The following is a 22,998-nucleotide window of genomic DNA, read 5'->3' as shown; positions in this document are numbered from 1 at the left end:
GCAACATGTTCCAGTGTTTCACCACCTTCATTGTAAAAAAAGTCATCCTTATATCCATCTAGTCTCAATCTGCCCTCCTTTAGTTTAAAACCATTACCCTTGCCCTATTGTAACAGGCCCTGCTAAAAAGTTCATCACCATCTTTCTTATAAGCCCCTTTTAAGTACTAAAAGGCTGCAAAAAGGTCACCTTGGAGCCTTCCTTCTCCAGGCTGAACAACTTAATTCTCTCAGCCTGTCTTCACAGGAGAGACCTTCCATTCCTTTGATCATTTTTGTGGCCCTCCCCTAGACCCACTCCAACAGGTCCACACCTTTGCTGTTCTGAAGACTTCAGAGCTGGTGCAGCCCTGTAGGTGGGCTCTGAGCAGAGCAGAGGGGCAGAGTCCCCTCCCTGGCCTTGCTCTCATGCTGCTTTGGATACAGCCCAGGACACATTTGGCTTCTGGGCTGTGAGAGCACACTGACAGCTCATGGCCAGTCTCTCACTCAGCAGCACCACCAAGTCCTTCTCAGCAGGGCTGCTCTCATTCCCTTCATCCTATGGATACTTAGGGTTGCCCTGACCCAGGCTGGCTTTGTTGAAACCTTGTGAGGTTCCCATGGGCCCACTTCTTGAACTTGTCCAGGTGTGTCATTTGAAAACTTGAAGGTGCACTTCATCCCACTGTGTATTTCTGATATCACTGATAGAGATATTACAGAATATTCTGAGTTGGAAGGGGCCACAAGGACCATGAAGTCCAACCCTTAAGTGAATGGCCCATATTCAAATAGACCACCTTGGTGTTATAAGCACTATGCTCTAACCAACTGAGATAATCTCAGTGGCTCAAATTAAATGTCATATGGTTTCAAACCATCTGCTATGGCAGAGGAAAGGGGATATTAAACAGTCTGGTCCTAATATGGAGGTGGTCCCTGAGGGACGCCACTTTTTACCAATCTCAATTGGGACATTCAACCATTGACCACTCCTTTTTGGATATGACCATCCCAATCTATTCCTCATCTACTGAACAGCATACCCATTAAATCCACCTCTCTGTTTCAGAGAGAAGGATTTTGTGAGTGGACTGTGCCAAAGGCCCTACAGAAATGCAGGTAAATGACGCCTGTAGCCCTTCTGTAGCCACCTCATCACAGAAGGCCTCTGGGTCTGTCATGCAGAACTTGCCCTTGGTGAAGCTGTGCTGGCTGTTTCAAATCACCTCCCTGTCTTCCATGTGCCTTAGGACAGCTGTGCTCTCAGAGAGCATGGCCTCTGAAGCCAGAGGGACTGTCAGGATGAGATCCTACCCCACACTGGCCACTGCTGTCCCCTCAGGTGGGCCCATGGGCAGAGACATCTCCACCACAGCAAACTTCTTTGTAGGGACATTGCATGGGCTGCAGACTGAGAGCGTGACTGGTGTGGCAGCCTTTCCCCTGCCAGAGGCATTGTCTACGCCCCTTTCCCTGAAGAGCCTTGCATTGTCAGGCTTGTACTTCTCAGCTTTGGCACGTAAAGGTGAATGGCCTCTCTTCAACTTCCACAGAAGCTGAAAATCAGCTTCACAAAAAAAGATGGGGGTGGGGTGCAAACAAAATTTCTGCAGGTTCCCACCCGCTCGTTCCTGCACCCCTGACACAGTTCTGGAGTATGACTGCTTCTCCAGCACGCGCGCAGAGCCAGATGGCTTGGGTGCATCTCTCCAGAAAGCAGCACTCAACGCTGTGATTGACACACAAAGCAATGGACAGGTGGGTCCGTGGGTGGAAAAGGCAGGGAGAGGTTCTTGCAGAACCCTGACTCAGCCATCAAGTCCCAGCAAGGGCCCCAGTCAGCACCCTGTCCCATCCCTGGCAAGAGGCGTATGGACAGGAGTGCCACTCCCTGCACCTTGTCACCATGGCCACCTCCTGCCTGAGCTGACAGGACACCCATCAATGCTAGAATTTGCACTTCAGCCTCCCCACCCTGCCAATGCTCTGAACATCAGGTTGGCCCTTTCTGCAAGCTTGCAGATATTTCAGACCCAAAGCTCCTCACTGTCACTCAGCAAATCCCTGTTGATTCCAAGCAGGCTTGGGCCGGGCCCTTAGGAAGGGCGTACCTCCTTTAAAACACTGCAATACCACCCAGACTCTTTCTGCACTCCCCTTTTGCAACACCAGTCCCATTTCACACAGCAGCTATTACCTGCTGGCAGCAGATCTCCACCTTAGATTTGTAATTTCTGCCAGCCGTGATGGTGCCCCTGTGCTGGGCAGGCTGCAGAGCCTACACTGATGTGTGGTCATGCTCCCACAGCCACTTCAGCCACTTCCAGTTTCTGCTGGTGGCTGCAGAAAGGACTTCTTTACTTACAGTCAAAGGGGGAGAGCTCCCTAGAATGTTCTGGCTTAACAAATCCAAGAGTCTTTTTTTCTCCTGCTGTGTTAGATGTTGGGTAGCCATTTATTTGTGTACGAGCCCATGAATCAGAGAAGTTTGGGACAGCAAGATCAGTAAAGCAGGAAGGTTTTACACCCTGCTGACTCCCAACCCAACAGAACCCTTAGTCCATGGCAGTCAGGCTATTTGACTTCCTTCAGACCCAGAGGCAGAGCTGGTTCTCCTCCTAACAAACCAGAGCAGCATGGTGCAGCCTTTCTATATTAGCAAAACCACAGTGCAGTCCTGGCTAATCTAACTTCTGCCAGTATTTTACACCACCATCTCCTTGTTATAATTTACATGATGCACCTCTCAGGCCAGTGACCTGTCTCAGTTATGCCTATGGGACATCTGGGAAAATTATTAAACAACATCTGGCAGATATTAAATGATGACATGATACATAGCATGACAATGGCCTTGAGAAAGAGTCCTTTGATGCCACCTAGGAGATGTGAAAAGCCTGGAAAGTAAAGCAACTGGTGAACCCTGTGGCCCAGGTAAAATTCCCAGTATGTTCCTGGGGCTAAAGTTCACAACAATGAACCTGGAATGGCTCTTGCAGCTTTTAGCCAGATGTGAGTGACACAGGAGGGAAAATTTAATCCTGTTACTAGGAATGATGACTTGGCTTTAATTAAAACATTGCCCAGGTAGGCACAGAGTGTGTGTTCAATTGAGGGTAATAAAAAAACATTTGAAAGCACCCAAGAGAGGCTGTCAGAAAAATATTGCCACACTCAGCTATTTACTCAGTTTTTGGTTTCTTATCTGGTAAAAATTTAACTAGTTCACCAGTCCCTGCAAAGTTTCCCAGAGCAGATAAGGCTTGTGCAGAGAGCAAGAGCACTTGTGTCTCCCACACCACAGCTTTCCAAATGGGGCTGAACCCAGCTCTGATCCCACAGTTCCAAAGGGAGGAATAATGAAAATAAGAGTTTGTATTGACACAGAATAAGTGTAGCAAAAAGTAGGATTCCCAGCAAATGTTTTAAAACCTCGGTTAAGGACTCAAGTTTTGTTTTGGCATCCCTTATAATTATTTATGTTTAAAGGGATATTTTCAGCAAAAGAGTCTGATAGAAGATAAAATCATTAGATTATGAAAGAAAAGTTTGGATCAGAAAGGAACTAAGGCACATTGAGGAAAGATCTTTTTACCAGTATGGCAGGTGAAAAATAAAATTAATTTCAAGGAAAGATTTTAACTCCTCATCGAAGTCCCTGGATTCCTGTGGCTTGAACACCTTCAGGAACAAGAACTGTCTAGGCAGGCACTTCAGTCTCCTCTGCTCCATGCCCTGATATGAAAGAGAGAAAAAACAAAACAAAACAAACAACAACAAGAAGCAAAATATTTAGATGTGTAAAGAAAAATATTGCTAATGAAATAGATAACTACATCACCTAGTTGTGCTGGTGGGTGGGAGGCAGGTTCAGCTGTCCTTGGGAGTCAGAGACCCAAAGGGGGCTCTCAAAGACACACATGATTTCTGGCACAGAGCTGGAAAGTGCATCCACACCCAGCACAGGTGAGAAGTGATGACCAGAAACACCTTCCTTTTTCTTGGTCACTGTAAGGAAAAAGAGCAGCAGCAATGAAGTAATTTCTTCACTTGTTCACAGACATGTGAAACTGATAACCTGGAACTGCATTTACTGTGCATTATTTCACAGGAATTAGAACTGAAAGGGGAATGCTGCATAACTCAGTTTTACTTCCTCACCGCCAAGAGAGATAACCTTGATTCCAAGCTTATTTTTGTGCTTATCCACTGCTTATTGTAAAGATTGAAGTCGCGCTGGAGCTTCCTCTGCAGGGAGAGCCTGACTTGCCAAACTGCCACCCACGTTTTGTCCCTCTGGCATTTCTCCTGTTCTTCCCAGCACCGAGGTGGGGTTAATATGGAAGTTATATGGGGTTACATGGAGAAACCCCTTGTCCATTCCTCCGGTCCCTCAAGCGACAGCAGAGAGAGGAGATGTGGGTGAACAACGTCCACAGGGGATAGTGGAAGCCATCCAGTGAATTCAAGTGCCTGGAGGGCTGGGTGGCAGCTGGATGGGGGTTTCCTTTATTAAAGCTCTGAACTGAGTAGGTGTCTGACATCTGTTTAAATCCTATAAGTACCTAAATAGTCTCTTGGATCTCATCCCAAAACCTATCTAACCCCTTTATCACTGTGTAGGAAATCCTAATTAGCAGTCAAAGGTTTTGGCAGTCAAAGGCATCCTACCAGCCAATCACCAACCAAAGGGAACACCCCACAGCCTCTGGAGGACCAGCCTGTGCTGCTGTACATCCTCGGCCCGAATGGTCTTGTGACATCACCTGGTTCACACACAATTCACCAGCTTAATTTACTCCTCAGCAAGCTAACTCTCACTTTTTTTCTTCTTCTTTTTTTTTTTTTTTTTTTTTTTTTTTTTTTTTTAACAGTTCTGGTATTTTGCAGTGTCATTCACCAAAGACCTGGAAGATATTATCTAATCGACCACTGAAGAATAGCCAGCTATTAAACATGATTAAAAGCCAGCAGAAAAGGCCTTGTTTCTTGATGGATTTGTTAGAAAGACAGGAAGAAATGTTACTTTTTTGCATACTTACTAACCAATGAAAAAAAGTGACTATTAGAAATAAGATGTCACAATCTGCAAATCAGAAGTAGCATCAAATTCACCTGGATCATACTTCAGCTGTATTTGACTTGAAGAATGCTTGAAGAGTAAGGGCTACCTGATCTTGCTTGAGCATTTCCTGTATCAGAAAGGCTGCTTTGATTAACTAAATTAATTTTATATTTATCTTGATAAAATCCTGGAAAATTCCTGTGGTAGATATATTTCAATTAACCTTATTGTAAAAATTATTTACATAATTTTAGCTTAGTTTGGTAAGCTGTCAGTGCTGTGAAACCAATTTGAAGCTTGGGTAAATTCTCAGCACTACGAAGCCCAGCAATACTAACAGCAAAAGCCTAAATATTTGTTATTTTGGGGGTTAACAATAATTTTCAGAGGGTGGAAGGCACCACTGAGGACTGAAACATGTTGCTGAAGTGATTCCTTTAGACTGCAAGGTTCAAGCCCACATGTCCATCTAACCTCAGGAGAAAGAGGTGACAGTATCTCCCCTACTGGCACAGCTCACAAGCCATCCTGGGCTGTGGTATAGAAATGTAAGCATTTCCAGAATGTGGTGGATTTCAGAAATGTGGCCAGTAACTTCTGGGCCAAATTGGAGAGTATTTAGACAACTTTCCCCATCTCTTCCTTTGCTCTCTGGAATTTCAAAGGGAGCACAAGCTGGTTTATTCCTGGAGCTGGACTGTGGCGACAACTCTGTCATAGCACATGTCAAATAAGCAAAAACAAAAATAATAATTAATTTAGCTATTTTTAGAGATCATGCTGTGACTTTCACATCAGCAGGCAGTGCTATTACATTACTGGGTAGTGCTGAAAGTGTACTGAGTACCACGGAAAAGGAAAAAGAGATGCAAATACAATTAACCAGGCCAGCTGGAGCTATGCATAGCTAAAAGGGCATGAACAATCTTGTTTTTTATGCCCTTATGTTTTTTATTTCATGTCTCTCAAGTTATAGACATGCATGGAATTTTGCTGACTTACAGGCAAAATACCTGTTCCTGGGACATACAATAGGCTGTACAACAATGCAACATGTCTTGACACAAGGAAGAATGACCTCATCTGGGGCTGTGGGCTGCAGTTTGGAAATAAAGTGTTTCAACAGCAGTTGCAATCCCTGGCAGGAACTGAAAACTCTGCATGTTCTGATCTTGAATGGAATTTCACATAAATGCTGTCAATCCAAATAAATTCCAGTAGATTCCATCTCTTTTGAAATAATAGAAACTACTGCAAGTGATTTATGAACACCCTTGCCTGATGCTCTACCCATAATGATAAAGTATCTGGCAGTAAAACACCTGGTGTGGTTTAGACCTGATTTATTTTACACTTTTTGCACAAACTAGACATGTACAGAGTTGCTATGAGATTGTTTTAATTCTATTTTTCTGGTGTCCAGACAACATCCCCTGCATAACTCAGGACAGCAGCCAACCCATATCAGGCAAATGCCAGCAGGAACACCCTGTTTCTTCCCACCACTGGCCCCACTGTGAATGCCTCCTGGTCTCATTTTGGTCTGGAACCTCACAGCCTGTGGGTCAGAAAGACCTGAAATTTGCCTCTCTTCCCATCTTCTCCATTTTCTCTGAAACCCCAACACATTTGGGGAGCAATCTTTTCCTGCTTTTTTTGCAATTGTACTCGTGGCTATGTGCCAAGTCAGCCCAACATCCAATTCCTCTGCGCTGCCTTGACCAGGAAAGACATCCCAGCCCTTCTTCACAGGCCAGACTGAGAAGGGACTGCACACACAGGTTGGACAGAAGAGAGTTATACCTGGGGGTGTCTTGGAGGGCTATCCTAGCACAGATAAGGGGCTCTGGTAAGGTGTGGGAACCCAGGAAATTGCTCTGGCTGCCCTGGAGGATTTGAGACCCTGCCCAAGGGGGCTCAGAGACCTTGGCACAGAGCCCAAGATCCCTGTGCCTTTGATCTTGATCCATGGAAAAAATTACCAACCTTTATACAAAGAATTATAAGTCAAGAGAATTTAAGTAGAATGATAGAGAATTTATCACACGATGAAAAATAGATTTTTGGGGTTTTTAGAATGGGGGTTCAGGGGGCAAGATGGAGGGATCTGGGCATGTCCAGCCTTTCTTCTTCTTCTTCTTCTTCTTCTTCTTCTTCTTCTTCTTCTTCTTCTTCTTCTTGGTCTCCATCTTCTGCTGTGATGTTGGCACTTTTGAATTGGTTTAGAGTAGAAGCTCACTGTCTAACATAGGTGATAGGTATTGGGAAGTTATGGTAAATAATGTACATGTAGTTTTTTAGTATAAAAAGATAACACTGCCCCAGGGGCAGGCAGTTTGCCTCTGTCTGACCTGCTGAGCGGTCCTCGGCTGGACAGGAGAAAGAATTTTATGGATAAGAAACAATAAACAACCTTGAGACCAAGAAATGAAGAGTTCTGAGTCCTTCTTTGACCACCAGACTGGGAAAAGAGACTTTCTGACATATCTTGGGGTCACTCTGAGCAGCTAAAGCCCCAAGAGCAAGGAATCCCCAGCTAACACAACTCAGCATGCCCTTCATGTGTCGGGTTTGGGCACTTCCCCTTGAGCATGCCTCAAACAATTCCAACCTCTTTTGCAAAATGCTATCCTTTCATGTAGTCAAATAACAAAGGAACAGATTTTTCCCCCCTGTGGTCAGTTTATTCTGCCACCCACCATTTACTCATAAAAATGTCAGCTCAAACAGGAACCACCCAGCAGCAGGCATGTGATAGTGTTGAGAAAGAACCTCAAATAAGGAGCAGCAACCTGGAAAAAAATTATTTATTAGCAAAAGAAATTATCTACTGACCCATTAAATTATGCCAGCAAGTCACCAAGCACCTGTTCAGCTGGAGCCCTTGAGTTTGTGCCAGATTTTAAGTACTGAGACTATCTGGATATTAAAAGCAGTGCAAAAGACAGTGGTTTTATTGGATGTCCACCTTTTCCAGCCTGAAGCAAATCCCTTTATGGTGTACTTGAATAAAATGAAGAGCAGAGGTAGAAACATTCTTGACCCAAAGGGATTTGATTTTCCTTCTTTTAGGGTACTGGTTGAAAGGGATATTTCTTGTATTTATTTGGAGTTTTTGTGGTCCTGAATGCCTACATTTCTTAGGAATAAGCTCAGTGGCCTTTCTGAGGAAATGCTGTGTGGCTCTTTGCAATTTCTTGGCATAATATCTCTGTTTCTTCCATGTCTACAAGAACCCTTCCCACAAACCCCTTCAGTGGGCTCTGCTGGGAATGCTGTGGTAAGCAGCATGATGACAAGCATGGAGAAGAGATGCTGGTACCTGGAACATTATCTTCCCTGAGGCTCCACCACCCTTTGGAGACAGAAATCAAGGACTCCTTCCTCATATTCATTTAGCAATAATTGCTGATCCAGTCCTAAATGATCTGGTCCTTTTGGTTTGTTCCAAGTCCAGTTGATTCAGCCTATGTGTAGACTTAATGACCACCTGAGCTCCTTTCCCTGGTTCTGTGTAGTTAAAATGTACCTGCAGAGAAGTCCTTGAGATATTTCAGGGAACATCCTGGCACTTTGCAGCTTACCTTCTTTTCAGATCTGCCAGTACAAGTCTCCTCAAAGAGCTTGAAAGCCACCTTCCACCACCTAGTCAGACCCAGGGAAAAGCCTTTCTTCTCTCTGGGACCTTTCTGCACACCAGAGATTTCTTGGTACTCGACAAAAACACAGAAGTGCGACAAGTTCTCAGTTTTTTCCAGCCTGTGGCAGCTGCTGGCAAAAAGACTGGGGAGAGTGACAGGACGGAAAAGGGCAACAAAAAGGGGTATTAGAAAAGTCAGAACTGGGAAGAACTCACGTAAAGTTTGGAAGGATGTCAAGGAGAGCCTAAAATAGCAGACAGATTATTCAGGCTACTGGGGCAAGAGTTCCAGGGATTTCTTCACCAGCAGCCTTTGTACCCCAAGGACACTGCCTTGTTCAAAGTGTTCTCCACCTCTTATTGAACAAAGCAGGAGAAGAGCCAACATCCTTACTCCTTTCCAACCTGTTACAGACAAGAGTTATGAAATGGATGAATACAAAACCATTACTTCACCCTTCTCATAGCTATTCATAATAATTCATGTTGTCATCAATTATTGACTCATTTAATGAAATACTGGTTCAGTCCCTAGTTGTTGTCTTCAACTGTTATCCCAAGTTATCAGTAAGGGTCATAAATTATAAGCACTGACCATTATTAAGCCCTTAAAATCAAAAGTTCTTCTATTTATACCTAACATTTGTTTATCACTGCTAGAAAATGCGGGAAACAAACACAGCAAACCAGAAACACTTGGGCAAGAAAAAGGTCACACTGGCCCATGAACATTTTATTCAGCTGCAGAATAATTATTTTAGTAAAAAAGTTGTTGGGATTTTTTTGTGGTTGTTTGTTTTTTTTTTTTAATGTTAGCAAGGTATCTAACATTTTCCCTGGCTTAATTCATGCATTTATTTTTGAGGTTTTACATACCAAGTACAGTATCTGAGACTTGTGGAGCTAGTCTGGAGTTTGTCTAGAAGAGTCCTTCTAAGCATCAATGCTATGCTGTACTCCAGCCCCACATCCCCCAAACTCCAGAGAAGCATGTTCTGCCTTCCTCTGACAAAGGAAACTGCCCTCAGCTCAGCAGCATTTCTGTGTACTTTGCTCTTTGGTTTTGTGTCTGGTTATTTCAGGTCAGCAGAATCATTCCAGCAAGCTGACCTCTCCCCACTCTGTTGGCAACATTTCCCTCTTAGGTACAAGGTGGTGGATAACCTGGATGTATATCCTTTTTTATTACACACTTGCTGGCCCTTGGCCAAACAAGTCTTCCTGAAGCCTACTTCAGCTTCCTTTATTATTTCCTGCACAAAACAAAGCTTCACAGTCTTGCATAATTTCTGTTAACTTTACAGCTCCAAATTGTTGCCCATTGACCAACAGAACAGCAGCCAAGCTTGAGCATGCAGCTGCCTGCTTGGTTCCTGTCAGGACAGGAGCTCTCCTAATGTTGTCTCTGCCCAGGGGCACCAGTGCCAGCTTTGCTCACAGCTTTGTGTGCTTCAGTGCCCAAGAGCTCTTCAGGTGCTGCAGATTTTGCCCTATCAGCATAATAATCTTACCCTGTCACCCTGTGTTCCTTTGTAATCTCCTGCACTGAATACAGACAGCTGCTGAAAGTCAGCAGATTTTGAGCCTTCTCCCAACTATGTGCATAACCCCCTTGCCACGTGCTAAATGTTTTTCAGCCCAGAGTGGAGCCCTTGCTCTTGGATACCCACAAACAAGGAGAGAGCCACTTGGCTATGCCACTGAAGGAGCCATCTATGGGATGTGTGGCAGGTGTTTCACAAGTCCTTGAACCGCCAGGAAAGAAGTTTTAGAGTGGGGAATGAAGAAAAAACCCAGGGAATGGAAAAACAAAGCATGGGCATTTGAGAATTTGTCTTGTCCATATGTCCTAGAGCACAGCCTGGATACATCCCAGACAGCTTCACAAGCATGTTCTCATCTCCAGGGAATAGCACTGGGCATGGGGATAGCACCCAAAGGGCCCTGGGATTGTCACTGACTGAGAGCACCACACAGACACATGGGCACAGGGCACAGCTATAACCCAGCATGGATCTGTTGGAGGAACATGTTGGTGTAGGCTTGACACAGCTTCTGCCTGGAAAGCTCATTTAATAGTCACTGCTTTTCTTAATTCTGTTAACAGTATGAGATTTCAAATGTATCCCTTTAGTTCCTCATGACTCTTCCTTCCCAGCTCCTTTCAACTCCCAGTGCAACTCCTTTATCTCCAAATAGTTTAGCAAGAGGAAATGTTTCCCATTATATATTTGCATGCAAGAGATGACTTGGTTAATATGATGCATACATAGGTGCAACCACTGAATCATCCTATTCTCGTTTTTAATCTGATTCAGGACACGAATTTCAGACCTTGGCAAACTGCTGGATCAGTCACGTAGTCAACGATTTGAATATTGACAAAAAACCCCAAGAGAATGTACTTTATTCTGATTGAATTAAAGCAATACAAAAGATGTGGATCCTGCCCAATTTCCATGGAGGAATCGTTCTCACATACTGTCTGCTTCCCCACCATCCCCTTTGAGCTCCTGCCACTGAGTCCAACGATTCACACCAGAAATTTTAACCATCACACTTCCCACCCACATCTTGCCCTCCTCTCTGTGGGGTGTGCAGAATCAGATCTTTTCCCGTTCTTGGCATCCAGCCTCTCCTCAGTCTTCACTGGCATTGTATTTAGCAGCTTTTATGGCTGTCCATAGAAGCTCCATCATCCCAGCTTTTAGCAATTTCTCTCCCCAGCCTCGAGTATTTGCCACTGATATCTCTCACTGTCTTCTTCCCACCCTTATCTGTGAATAAGTAAATGAATGGAGGTTTCTTCTATTCTCTGTGTTCTCCAAAAGATAGAGAAGGACAGAACCTCCTCAGATAAGCATCAAAGATTAAAAGTGTTCCCCGGTAAGCCTGAGAAGCTTGCCTGAACTCTAATAGTGCATTTACAGACATGGAATATGCATGGCAAAGGGTGGGAATTGGTCAAACATAAGGCCTGCCCCTAGCTCTGGCTGTGCCCTACACCCTCTTCTTTGGGGGAAGATTACTTTGGAGAGACAGCGGAAAGCACCTCCCCAGACGCAAAGAAAATCACAAAGCTCCTTTACAGACCCTGCTCTGCCCGTTCCTGGCCTTACAGTGCATCTTTGTGACCCTCTCTGTGAAAAGGCATCACTCGCATGAAACTCCCCACCCTATCACTAACTATTTTTTTTTTTTTTTTTGCAACAGGTAGGAAATAGGGGTCCTACCCACCGACTCTGTCTCGCCCGTGAGGGGGTTTGAGCCTTTGTGCACAAGCAGCGGTGTCCATGTAATGCTGAGGGCACTGGAGACCCTGAGCGCTGCCAGGTGAGCTGGGCAGCCAGGTGCCCCCTGAGGGGACAGGCGGTGGCCCTGTGAAGGTGTCTCTGGAGCTGCAGGGCTTAGACAAACGACCTGAGAAGCTGAGGGAAGCTTACTTAACTATTCTAATTAGGGAGGAAAGGCAAAGAGCTACTACAAAGAAAATTCTGGTTGCCACAGGGGGTTGAAACAAAGGATCGGGCAGCTATTGACACTTTAAAATGTGTCACTAAGTGTTGTGTTAAAGTGTCTTTTTTTCAGCTGGACTAAATGATGAAACCTGTTTAACTTCCTTGTTGACCTGCCCAGCCAAGAGAAAAGGCAGAACCCATGCTGCTTTATGAAATAAATTTGGAAGATTATTTTGAGGAACTTCTGGAAGACAACTCTTACTCGGAGAAGCAAACCAGACGCTGCGGTCCTCTCTAGAAGTCTCCTAAATTATTTGAATTAGGCAGCAAACATAAAAGAAGGTTGATGTCTTCTGTGCTGCCCTTTTTTGTCAGGGGTCTCAAGCTTTGTGAGGAGAAGCCTTCGGAGACGGTAATGATCAAGGGGTTGATGCCATGGCCAGAGAACTGCGAGTCACCTGCGGCAACACTGACACAAACCAGCATCTGTGCAGCCCTACATCGAGCTGAGTTCTCAAAGCACGCTGAGTGCTGTTTTCACACACAGAGCAGCCTCTCAGTCCCTGATCCTGCTCCTACGCCATAAACCACAGTAGTATTTTTATCACATTTTACTGTTGAAAAAGCTGAAAGATGATAAAGTGACGAAGTATTTACGTCAAACAATGAAAGTTTGTTCTTTGTAAATAAAATGTTCCCTGAAAGTGACACATGAGCCCATTACTTCTGTGTGGGGAGAGAGGAGGCAGAGTTGTACCCAACATGGTGGCGCTGTAAGCTGTAAGAAATTAATGCTGTGTAATAGACATGGGAGTTATGACTTTATGGATTTGAGCTCCTACAACTAATAATAATTGTATTAGGCAGACCTTGCCAACAGCACTTCAGGCACTTTTCTATAAAATAAAAGGCTTATTTTTTAAAAGGCTGGGAGGGCAATTAAAGTGCATATAATAAAAATGACTGGGTATGTATTTCAGACACTAATATACATGTAAAGATACTGAAGGACACAAAATTATTTGCTCAAGGGCTAAGCAAGTACAGTATTTTTGGTCATATAATGACTAAAATGAGTGTTTGAACAGCAGAGCAAACTGGTTACACATGCTGAGTTGAACTGGGAAGGTGCGTTTATTGCTGATGATAGTGCAAAAATGCCAGGTTTGACATGTTTAATCCAGCCTCAAAGAAAGGAAAACTATTTCCAAAGTGTGGTCTGAGTCTCTAGCTGCATTTCCAATTGATAAAATGACAGTTGTGCATGACAAGTAGTGAGTAAGCTGCTATATGTTGAAAGAGCCCCATTTGAAGCAAAAGAGCAAAAGAATAAGGAGGTTGCTGCACTTATGAATCAGCAAAAATCAAAATCTTTGTGAATTGTAAAAGCGGTGCTTTGTGGTAGTCAAAACTAAACCTGACCATGAGGAGCAGCACATCTTTTCCAGTGTAACAGCATAATAAAATTGCAAGTGAACCTGGGCATCTGCTGATGCAAACTAATACACAGTGTGAAAATTAGTTCAAAATACACCTATTCAAGTGTATGGGTGTATGTGTACTCCAGGAGGTACTGTTCTAATTTCTAACAATGCTTGGGAAAGAATCTATGAAAAAATCAACTTATTGCTATAATGTGCCTGAAAAATGAAAACAAGTAAACAGGGATTACTAGAAAATTATGGCGAATGCCATAGGAAGCATTGCTCTGTGAATTTATAAACTGTGCAGGTACTTGGACTGCTCTTGTAAAAATGACACACATCACAAGTTGTGATGAGAATCATAAAGTTATATAACAGCTCCTGCATGGAGCTTCAACAAATGAGGCCTTTCAGCACAGAATAAAAAGGATGGAGAGAGGATATGACAGAAGTTTATGCTCTCAGAAGTTTATACTCTTAAAGGAGATGATCAGGAAAAGATAATTAGTATTACTCCCAAAGATGAGGACTCAGGAATGTCCTGTGTAATTATATAAGAGCAAGTTAATAGGAAATGAAAGTCTTTTCTCTTTCACCACACATAATTAAGCTACTGAGTTAATTACTCCAGGATCATGTGGATTTATATATATATATATATATGGTATAAATATTAAATATTTATATAAGCCATATAGAGGTGACATCAAAACATCGTTAGGCAAAGCAGAGAGTGAAACAAGGGCTATTAAGAATATTAAAATTATAGATCCAGACTGAGCCTCTGGAGGTGCCTGGGGGCTGTTGAAAGCAGAGATGAAAACACAGTCTTTAGAAAGCCATAGGGCATTACTGAGAGATGATGCCAAGATTTCTGCCATCCTGAGATAGGCTAAAACCTGTTTCTGAGTTGAGGAAGTGACAACAGTATTTATTTTCCTATTTTTATGAAGCTTTTATTTCCGCATTATTTTATGACCCACAAGAAACAACGTTTTGTATGTAAACGAACACTTCATAGCATTCACCAGCTTCAATGCTACCCCTTGCTTAAGATGGACCTTTTAAAATTCCAGAGTTGTTAAAACTTGCCTCATGCACCTCCTGCCAATGAGACAGGTGTTAAGAAAAGTGTATACAACAAGCGTTTAACCCTGGATCTATGCTCTGTCAGAATTCCTTGCTAGGATTTCCCTCTCCTTCCCAAATAAAACATTGCATACATGAACAAACAAACAAAAATCAGGGAAACTAAAAGGAGCACTCAGCTTTAACACAGAATTAGTTTGATTGTAAATGAAAAACACTGTGGCAGTACTGAGCAACACAAGCTGTGAATTTCTTCCTAGCATTTACAATTACCATCTATCAAACCTGAGTATCATTTCATAAAAAAATAGTTAACTATTTGAGATCTTTCTATTTAGATTATTTAAAGATCTCAGATTTCAGTGAAGCTTTCAATATTCTCACAGTGCCTTTCTGAACAAAACGTCCAGCACACAGCTGGATAAACATGCCATGCAAACCGATGAGCAAGTGGCTCATGGGTTGGGCACAAAGGGTTTCAGTGAATGGGGTGACATCAGACTGGTGACCTGTCACTACTGGGGTTCCACAGGGCTCTCTCTCAGGCCCTATGCTCTTCAACATCTTCATAAATGACTTGGATGCAGGACTCAAAGGTACGCTAAGTTCAGCAATGACACTAAATTGAGAGGAGCTGTCAACTTGCCTGAGGGCAGAAAGGCCCTGCAGAGAGACCTGGGAGGGCCAGGGCCATGAGAGGGCTGGGCCATCACCAAACAGATGAAGATCAGGAAGGGAAAGCTCTGGACCCTGCACCTGGGATGGAGCAACCCTGGATGTACAGGGAAATGAGATGCTGGAGCGCAGTGCCACACAAAGGGACCTGGGGGTCCTGGTCTGTGCCAAGCTGGACATGAGCCAGCAGTGCCCTGGCAGCCAGGAGGGCCAGCCCTGTCCTGGGGGCATCAGGCACAGCATGGCCAGCTGGGCAAGGGAGGGGATTGTCCTGCTCTGCTCTGCTCTGGGGCAGCCTCACCTCCAGGGCTGGGGGCAGTTCTGGGTGCCACAACATAAAAAAGACATTAAACTATGGGAGAGTGTCCAAAGGAGGGCAACAAGGATGGGGAAAGGCTTTGAGGGGAAACCATGTGAAGAGTGGCTGAGGTCACTGGATGTGTCCAGCTTGGAGAAGACTGAGAGGAGACCTCATTGCAGTCTGCAGCTTCCTTGAGAGGGGAAAAGGAGGGACAGACATTGACCTCTCCCCTTTGATGACCAGTGACAGGACCCAAGGGAATGGCCTCAAGTTGTATCACGGGAGGTTTAGGCTGGATATTAGTAACAGGTTTTTCACCCAGAGGGTGGTTGAATACTGGAACAGGTTCCCCAGAGAAGTGGTTACAGCATCGAGCCTGACACAGTTCAAGAAGTGTTTGGACAATGCTCTCCAGCACATGGTGTGACTCTTGGGGTGTCCTGTGCAGGGCCAGGAGTTGGACTCAATGATCATTGGGGGTCCCTTCCAAACCAGAATATCCTATGAAGTCCAACTTAACTTTCTACACCTCTGAGCACAAAGCCAAATGAATTTGTAATTTTGCAGATACACACAAAAATTTGAGTTTCTAGTAATTCTATACAAATTACTAGATCAAATTAAATATTAAGTCCCTACTGATGAAAGCATTTCTACTCCCAGGCACATGTCACAAAACCAAACTCAGTACTAGGCTTAATATACAGAGATTTACTTCAATATACAGTAACAAACACAGCATTTTCAGCAACACTTTTTACACTCAGACAAATTTTTATTATTTTTCCTACACAGCATTCATTTCTGGTAGGAATTTTTGTCAGTGTTTTGGAAAGCCAAAACTCTTTACTAAGTTGTAATGAAGCATCATTTAATAGAAGTCATGCTTGGTTGGATGCTTTGGGTGAAGTGCAGACTGTATGAGGCTCACCTGAGCCTGACAGGAACACTGGGTATACTTTACATGTTACAAGCAAAGCCCAAGGTAAGGGCTTCTAGTGCTGATACAAGTAATTCATACCTGGATGGCTTGGACTTCGTCCACAAAACCCCTCCTTAAAGATGAGGCTTAAAGAGTACTATAATAAGAAGAAATTTTTTATTTTTTTATTGTGAACAATAGAGGTCAATCACCAGACAAATAACACCTAGTGACAGATCTTCACATGGCAACTCTGATTTGAGTCACCCTTTATACTTCCTGCTAGATTACTTTCACAAAACCAACTTTAATCCTCACTCCCTCTGCGCAGTAGCAGTAAAATCAGGGCTGTACACCCTAGTGAGGAATTCTTTCTCAAAGAAAAACCAAGATCTTACTTCTATCTTGCCTTTAGCTGTCTGATGCCCTTGTTATCCCTACATCTGGCTACTGAGAATTTTTAATGACCAATTCATTAGCTAGTTTACCCACTCCTTGTCTTCCAAACTCAGGCCTTCTAAGAAGGTCTCTGAAGTTTCTCTCTGTAGCCCTGCCTTACCCCGGAGAAAATCCATGGTAGCTGCGTTTTATCTGAACATTGTCCCAGCTTTTTCAAGATGACGATTTCCTCTAGCTGCCACGGTTCAGGGGCAGTTTCGGAGCGTCCCACGGGACTGATTTCCCTGCGGGACGTGTTTTCTGCCAACACTTGGGAATCAATCCGGGTGCCGGGCCGCATTTGCAGGGTACCGGGTGCGCTCCCCCCGATGCGCGCCCTGTGCTCATGGACGTGCCGGGCGAACCCAAGGGCCCTCCCGCGGGGGGCACCGGCCCCAGTCCCGCTCTGCCCGCAGCAGCTCCCGCCCCGCGGGCACGGCAGAGCCCGGCCCGGCTCGGCTCAGCTCCGCCCCGGGTTCCCACCGCCGCCTCCACGGGCGGCCGGAGGAGCGGGGCGAGGGCGGGGGCGGGCGGGGGCGGGTTAAAAGCGGCTGCAGGTGAACGGGGCGGGACCTTAAAGCTCGGGGTCAGAGAGGCTGGGGCCGCCCGCTCCGCAGCCACCGGCGGACCTTGGGGCAGCGCGGCGCGCCTGTCGCGTCCCGCGTGTCCTGCCCAGCCGTGCCAGGTGAGGTCCGAAGCGGTTTCCCTGTGTCCTGCCCAGCCGTGCCAGGTGAGGTGCGGAGCGGCTTCCCCGTTCCGCAGCGGTGGGATCGGGACCGAGGTGGGATTAGGCTGTGCGCCCCTCCGAGCGGGTGGCGGCCCGTGTGCTGGAGTGGGGCTCGGGTCGGGGCCGTCCCGGCGGCTCTGGGGCAGCCACGCCGCAGCCCCGGCCCCGGGCAAGCCGTGCTGGGGCGGGGGCTGTGAGCCCCGGGAGCGGCGGGGCAGGGGCCGGGGCCGGTGACTGCGGCCGGCCGGAGCTCGGACCGCGCAGCCCGTCCCGGAAGGAGCCGTCGGAGCACCGAGCCGAAGCCGGTGTTTGCCGCGGGTGCCCGCTGACAGGAGCGGACGGCAATCCTGCCGCTTCCCGCCGCTGAGGGCTCCCAGCCGCGCGGGAACTCGGCGGGATAAAGGTCGGCTGGTGGGAGGGAGGGGCTGGCATCCAGCTACTAACCCAGAGTGGGAATTTGGAGCGGTTTTAAATAACGGTGTCTTGGTTGGCGACTTGGGGGTCCGGATGGATTGACTCCCTAACAACCTAATGCAGTGTTTCGGTAGTGGCAGATAAGAGGGGGAAGAGTTTTTTGCTCCCCCAAAAGTTGCAGCCTTGGTTCGGAACTGCAGTGAGAGATGGCACTTGGAACCCAGGCTGTTCAGCTCAGCACTTCTCAGACTTTCCTTCAGTTCTGATTAGCTTCTTGTGAAGGTTTAATTGACTTCATTTTATTGACTGTGCAACAGATATGAGGGAATTCTTAACAGAATTATGCAGCTATCTCATCTTAGCCTGTAGGTTAGCTCAGTATAAAATGGTGCCAGTTTCAGCAGAGACAAAGCATGAGAAGTCTCAGGAATTCCAGTCATCTTCTCAAAGTTGTTTTCTTTTTTGCCTTACCCAGTTTTACCTTTCCGCATCACAGTAAATTTGACCTCTCCCTCTTGCCTCCAGGCTTGTCCGTACAAGCTAGGCCCTTGTTCCAAGGGTATGTGTTGGGGCAGGTTTTGCCCTTTGGTTGGGATGTAACTGCACCAGGGTAAAAAGTTTTTTTTTCCCCCCCCTCTCTGCTGTGTGAGAATGAGAGATTTTTGTAGACTTTGGCCTGTGTTGCATTGCAAGGTACCTTGCTCTCCCCACAGCACACAGCCAGCACCAAGAGGAGATGGAGTTCTTATCCATGGCCCCTGGGGCTCTCCCAGTCTAGCCTTGAGACATGATGGACCAGCTATGCAGGTTCCCAGGTCGGGTTTCAAAGTTTTGTCCACTTCAGTGATAGCTTCCAAATGGCTGCAATCAGTGAAAGCCGAGCCCTGAGACTGAGGTCTGAACTTCAGCAAAGCTTACTTTCAGAAATGGGAAAGAGTGGATTTTAGTTTTTTAAGAGAATTAGGAAAGCTGAAATGGAACTTCTCTGATGTTTGACTTTCTGTATTCTGCTGGAGTGTGATAGCATCTGGAAAATCAACATAAGCTCTTCAGATGAGGGCTTTTTCTTCTCAACTCTGACTCTGCCTACCTTCTCTTTTGGATGACATAGCAATTAATGTGGAAGGGCAGGCTCTGCTCTCTCTGCCTTTGCCTGCTGGTTTGTGCTATATAAGCATGCAGCCCTGACAGAGCTGGCTTGAGGCTTCTCACCAGTGTTGGCAAATTCAAACATCACCCTTTTGAGATTAAGGGCCTTGTCTGAGCTGCAACAGAAAGCCTTGGAGGCCTGCTGCAGGTGTCTCTGTGGAGCAAGGACTACTGCTGAAAAAGGCCAAATTGTACTTACCTCTGGCTTAAAGAAAGCATCTCAGCATTCTAGGGCTATGGTGTTGCTAAAGAAATCCTGTAAAAATGCTAGAGAAGACTCTAGTTTGTCTAGATGTGGCTTAACTCATGCAGTGATAGTAATTTTTCTTGCTTTGGGAAGTACACAGAAAGGCAAAATACTAACCAGAGTCCACCACAGAAAGGGCAGGAGAACATGGAGGATGTACAGAGGAACTGTATTAAGATGAACTAATTTCCTGCCCAAAGCCTTGTTGAGGAATACACTGAGGTATGCTTGTCTTATCATAAACTGATGGAAAGAAATAGTTTAATAAGTTGTTTGAATCCATAAACATATCGGTGACATAAATGAAAGCGACTTACACTTGCCTATGGCTCTGAAGAGACTGTTAGTAAGTTCTCTTTTTCACAGGTTTAGAGTTGATTTTTCACAGTTTGAAAAGTGACCATTTTGTGTATTGTGTCATCCTGCAGGTAAAAGGACACAGAAGAGAAGATGGACTGGGGAACCCTGCAGGGTGTTTTGGGAGGTGTGAATAAGCACTCCACCAGTATCGGGAAGATATGGCTCACAGTCCTCTTCATCTTCCGTATCATGATCCTGGTTGTGGCTGCAGAGAGAGTCTGGGGAGATGAACAACAAGATTTTGTCTGCAACACGCTTCAGCCTGGCTGCAAAAATGTTTGCTATGATCACTTTTTCCCCATCTCTCACATCAGACTCTGGGCCCTGCAGCTGATCTTTGTCTCCACACCTGCGCTGCTGGTGGCCATGCATGTGGCTTACACCAGGCATGAGAAGAAAAGGCGGTTCAGAAACGGTGAGAAAATTGATATTGAAGAGCTAAAAAATCAAAGGCTTCACATTCGGGGCCCCTTGTGGTGGACATACACCAGCAGCATCTTCTTCAGGATCATCTTTGAGGCTGTCTTCATGTACGTGTTCTATTATATGTACGATGGCTTCCAGATGCCCCGCCTGGTGAAGTGCGACGCTTGGCCCTGCCCCAACACTGTGGATTGTTTCGTGTCTCGGCCCACTGAGAAAACCACATTTACTATTTTCATGCTTGCTGTATCTGGGATCTGCATGATGTTGAATCTGGCTGAGTTGTGCTACCTAGTGATAAAAGTTTGCACAAAAGAATCTGGGAAAGCAACAGTTTTGAAATAAGTCCCCGGGTTCAGGATTTACTGGTTCCCCATTTCCCTTCAGCTTTCTTAGGTGTAAGAAAACAATAAACAATATTTTCATACTCAAGGAAAGGATAAAAAATGAATATTCTGTTGTGTTTTAAAACTGATAGCCTCCCTGGGAAGCTGGTGCTAAGGCAGGTTTTAAAGATCAGTATTCCTGCATCCACAATTAGAGAGAGCGGCCTTATGGCACCAGCTTCTCCAAGTATGCCTACTGCTGGGATCCTATTGTTGGGACAGCTAACTCTTCAAACACTGGGGAGTGGAAAGGACCAGAGAAGGCTCTAGTGCCCAGAGGACATGCAGGAATCACAAACACACTGTGTTGGCTCAGAGGCAATACAGTATCAAAGGTTTTTGGTGAAAAGTGGGGTAAAGGATTTTTTTGGTGCACATCACAGCTTTTGAGAAGGAAAAAGACAGGGAGGTGACTGTCTTTATACTACATGCCCTCTCTAAGTAGTCTGGCAGTGCATGCTGTCAGCTTTGCTGGGCACCAGCATGTTTTTTCTTCTCATCTTCTTGCCTGCACTGAGAAGCATTTCCTTAAGGGTTGGGGGTGCCCAGTATCAACTGCCTGTGAATGCCATTAGGTCAATGCTGCCTCCCCATAATCACAAAGACTACAGCAGTGGGAGGAATGAAGTTAATTTTTCATTCTCTTGATCAGATGAAAAAAGGGATTGTCACCTCTGGGAGGAATGAGGCAGTGCAATAACTTCTCTTGTTTTCTCACAATATGGTGTGAAGAATCTCAGTACAGTAGACTTCATCTGATAAAGAGATGTTTTACCACCTGACTGTGCCTCACTCAGCTGTATACTCTTAAAACTTCTTTTTTTTTTCCAATAAAAACCAAGAAAAAAAAGCCTTTTTTTTTTTTTTTTTGTTCTGCTGGTTATCCAAAAGAAGTGCTTCAAATTACAACATGATATGCAGTACTCCTTCAAGTGTTCCTTTTTTTTCTATCTAGCTCTTCTTCATAAAGCCTTCTCCCTATCTGAGGTGCCCTTCAAATGAGCAAACCACTCCCAGTCTCTCTGACATTCCACATAGTGAGATTAAATCACCATTCCTTTTCTTAAAGTTGGCCTAGCAGGAATTACAGACAATTTGGAGAGCTAAAATAACAAAGGGACCCAATCACAAATGAGAGGGAACTTGATATTTTTCTTAAAGTTCACACTGCTGTGCTGTAAATTGTATATTAGTAATTTGAACTACTATATGAGTCAGTCTGGTCTTGTCTCAAAAGGTGTTTTATGCCTGTGATGGGCAGCATATAGGGCAACCCAGTTGATCTCCCAAGTGCCCATTGAACCCAGCTTTAGAAAGGTGTTTCTCCTCCTTAGCTGTAATAACTGGCTTTTCTCAAAGGAATGAGCACTAGCTCAGCTTCTCTATTTGCATTCATCTTTTGCAGTACATTTAAATTTGTCACTGTTGGAGTAAACAAAACTGTATAAATTAACACCCATGACCCTTTACCGTGCCTTGAAAGTGGAGCATAAATAGGCTTACCTTGCTTGTGAGATACATCCACTGTTACAACTTGTCTGCAGATGGAAATCTGTCATCTAAGAGGAAAGCAAGAAAACCATAAAAACCATGAAAACATTGGAAGGTCATTCATAATGAGCTGGACTGGAAACCTGGACTGTGAACACATCCTTAATTCAACTCCAAAGAACACACTTTGGTACATACCAGGTTTGTGCTTGATAGAGTTCCTGCATTATTCCATTTACATGTTCAAAAAGAGCAAACTAGTCCCAGTGCTCTAGTATTACATTTCTTTTGTAACAAGATTTTTTTTCCTGAAATTACAATTAAAGCACTTTTGTGGTGTCTATTTTCTGTATTACTTATACACGCTGTGTGCTACCTAATGTTTCTAATAAAAATCTGTTTACCATAGTGGATGTGCACCAATACTGTACTCAATAGCCAAGGGCCAGTGTAAGGATTTTAGCTTTCTGCTGCAGGTTGGTGTTTCCATTGCTTACACTGCCTGGTACTCTGAAATCTCCACTTGAAATCAAATCTGCTGCTTAAGACAGCCTTGCAGCTGGAAAAGGCCAATGATAAACTTAACCAGCTCCATAGGGAGTTTGTTTTCACCGCCTACCTTTGAATTTAGCTGGAACTTGGAATGAGACACACCAAAACTGTTACCACTAACACTATGAAGTTATCTTCAACTGGCAGTCTGGCAACAAGATTATCAGAGAGCAAAGAAAGATAGCACTGGGGAAAGTGTTTGGATGTAGCCAAGAGAGGGCTTTGATCCAGAACTGCAGCATCAGGCCATGAT

At 44.9% G+C, this 22,998-nt stretch overlaps 1 protein-coding gene across 2 annotated transcripts; it reads left to right on the top strand.

The window, feature by feature from the left end:
• The first annotated feature begins 17,555 nt into the window (after positions 1-17,555).
• LOC102062223 (gap junction beta-2 protein-like) lies at positions 17,556-22,601 on the top strand. Of its 2 annotated transcripts, none has more exons than XM_026790593.2 (2): positions 17,556-17,681; positions 19,962-22,601. In XM_026790593.2, the coding sequence occupies exon 2, from the start codon at positions 19,984-19,986 to the stop codon at positions 20,659-20,661; it is 678 nt and encodes a 225-aa protein (XP_026646394.1). In that variant the 5' UTR covers positions 17,556-17,681; positions 19,962-19,983; the 3' UTR covers positions 20,662-22,601. The 2 variants fall into 2 exon arrangements, with proteins under 2 accessions (XP_026646394.1, XP_005482596.1); XM_005482539.4 differs by having other exon boundaries at positions 17,588-17,726.
• The last annotated feature ends 397 nt before the right edge of the window (positions 22,602-22,998 follow it).

The sequence above is a fragment of the Zonotrichia albicollis genome, chromosome 2 (genome assembly GCF_047830755.1).
Source record: "Zonotrichia albicollis isolate bZonAlb1 chromosome 2, bZonAlb1.hap1, whole genome shotgun sequence".
In the NCBI taxonomy this organism is placed as follows: domain Eukaryota; kingdom Metazoa; phylum Chordata; class Aves; order Passeriformes; family Passerellidae; genus Zonotrichia; species Zonotrichia albicollis.
Note: the sequence above shows the minus strand (reverse complement) of the source record. Positions and strands in the feature narration are given on the sequence as shown.

What these genes read in the sequence shown, in the direction of transcription:
- LOC102062223 (XM_026790593.2), top strand. Translation starts at nt 19,984, where the DNA reads ATGGACTGGGGAACCCTGCAGGGTGTTTTGGGAGGTGTGAATAAGCAC.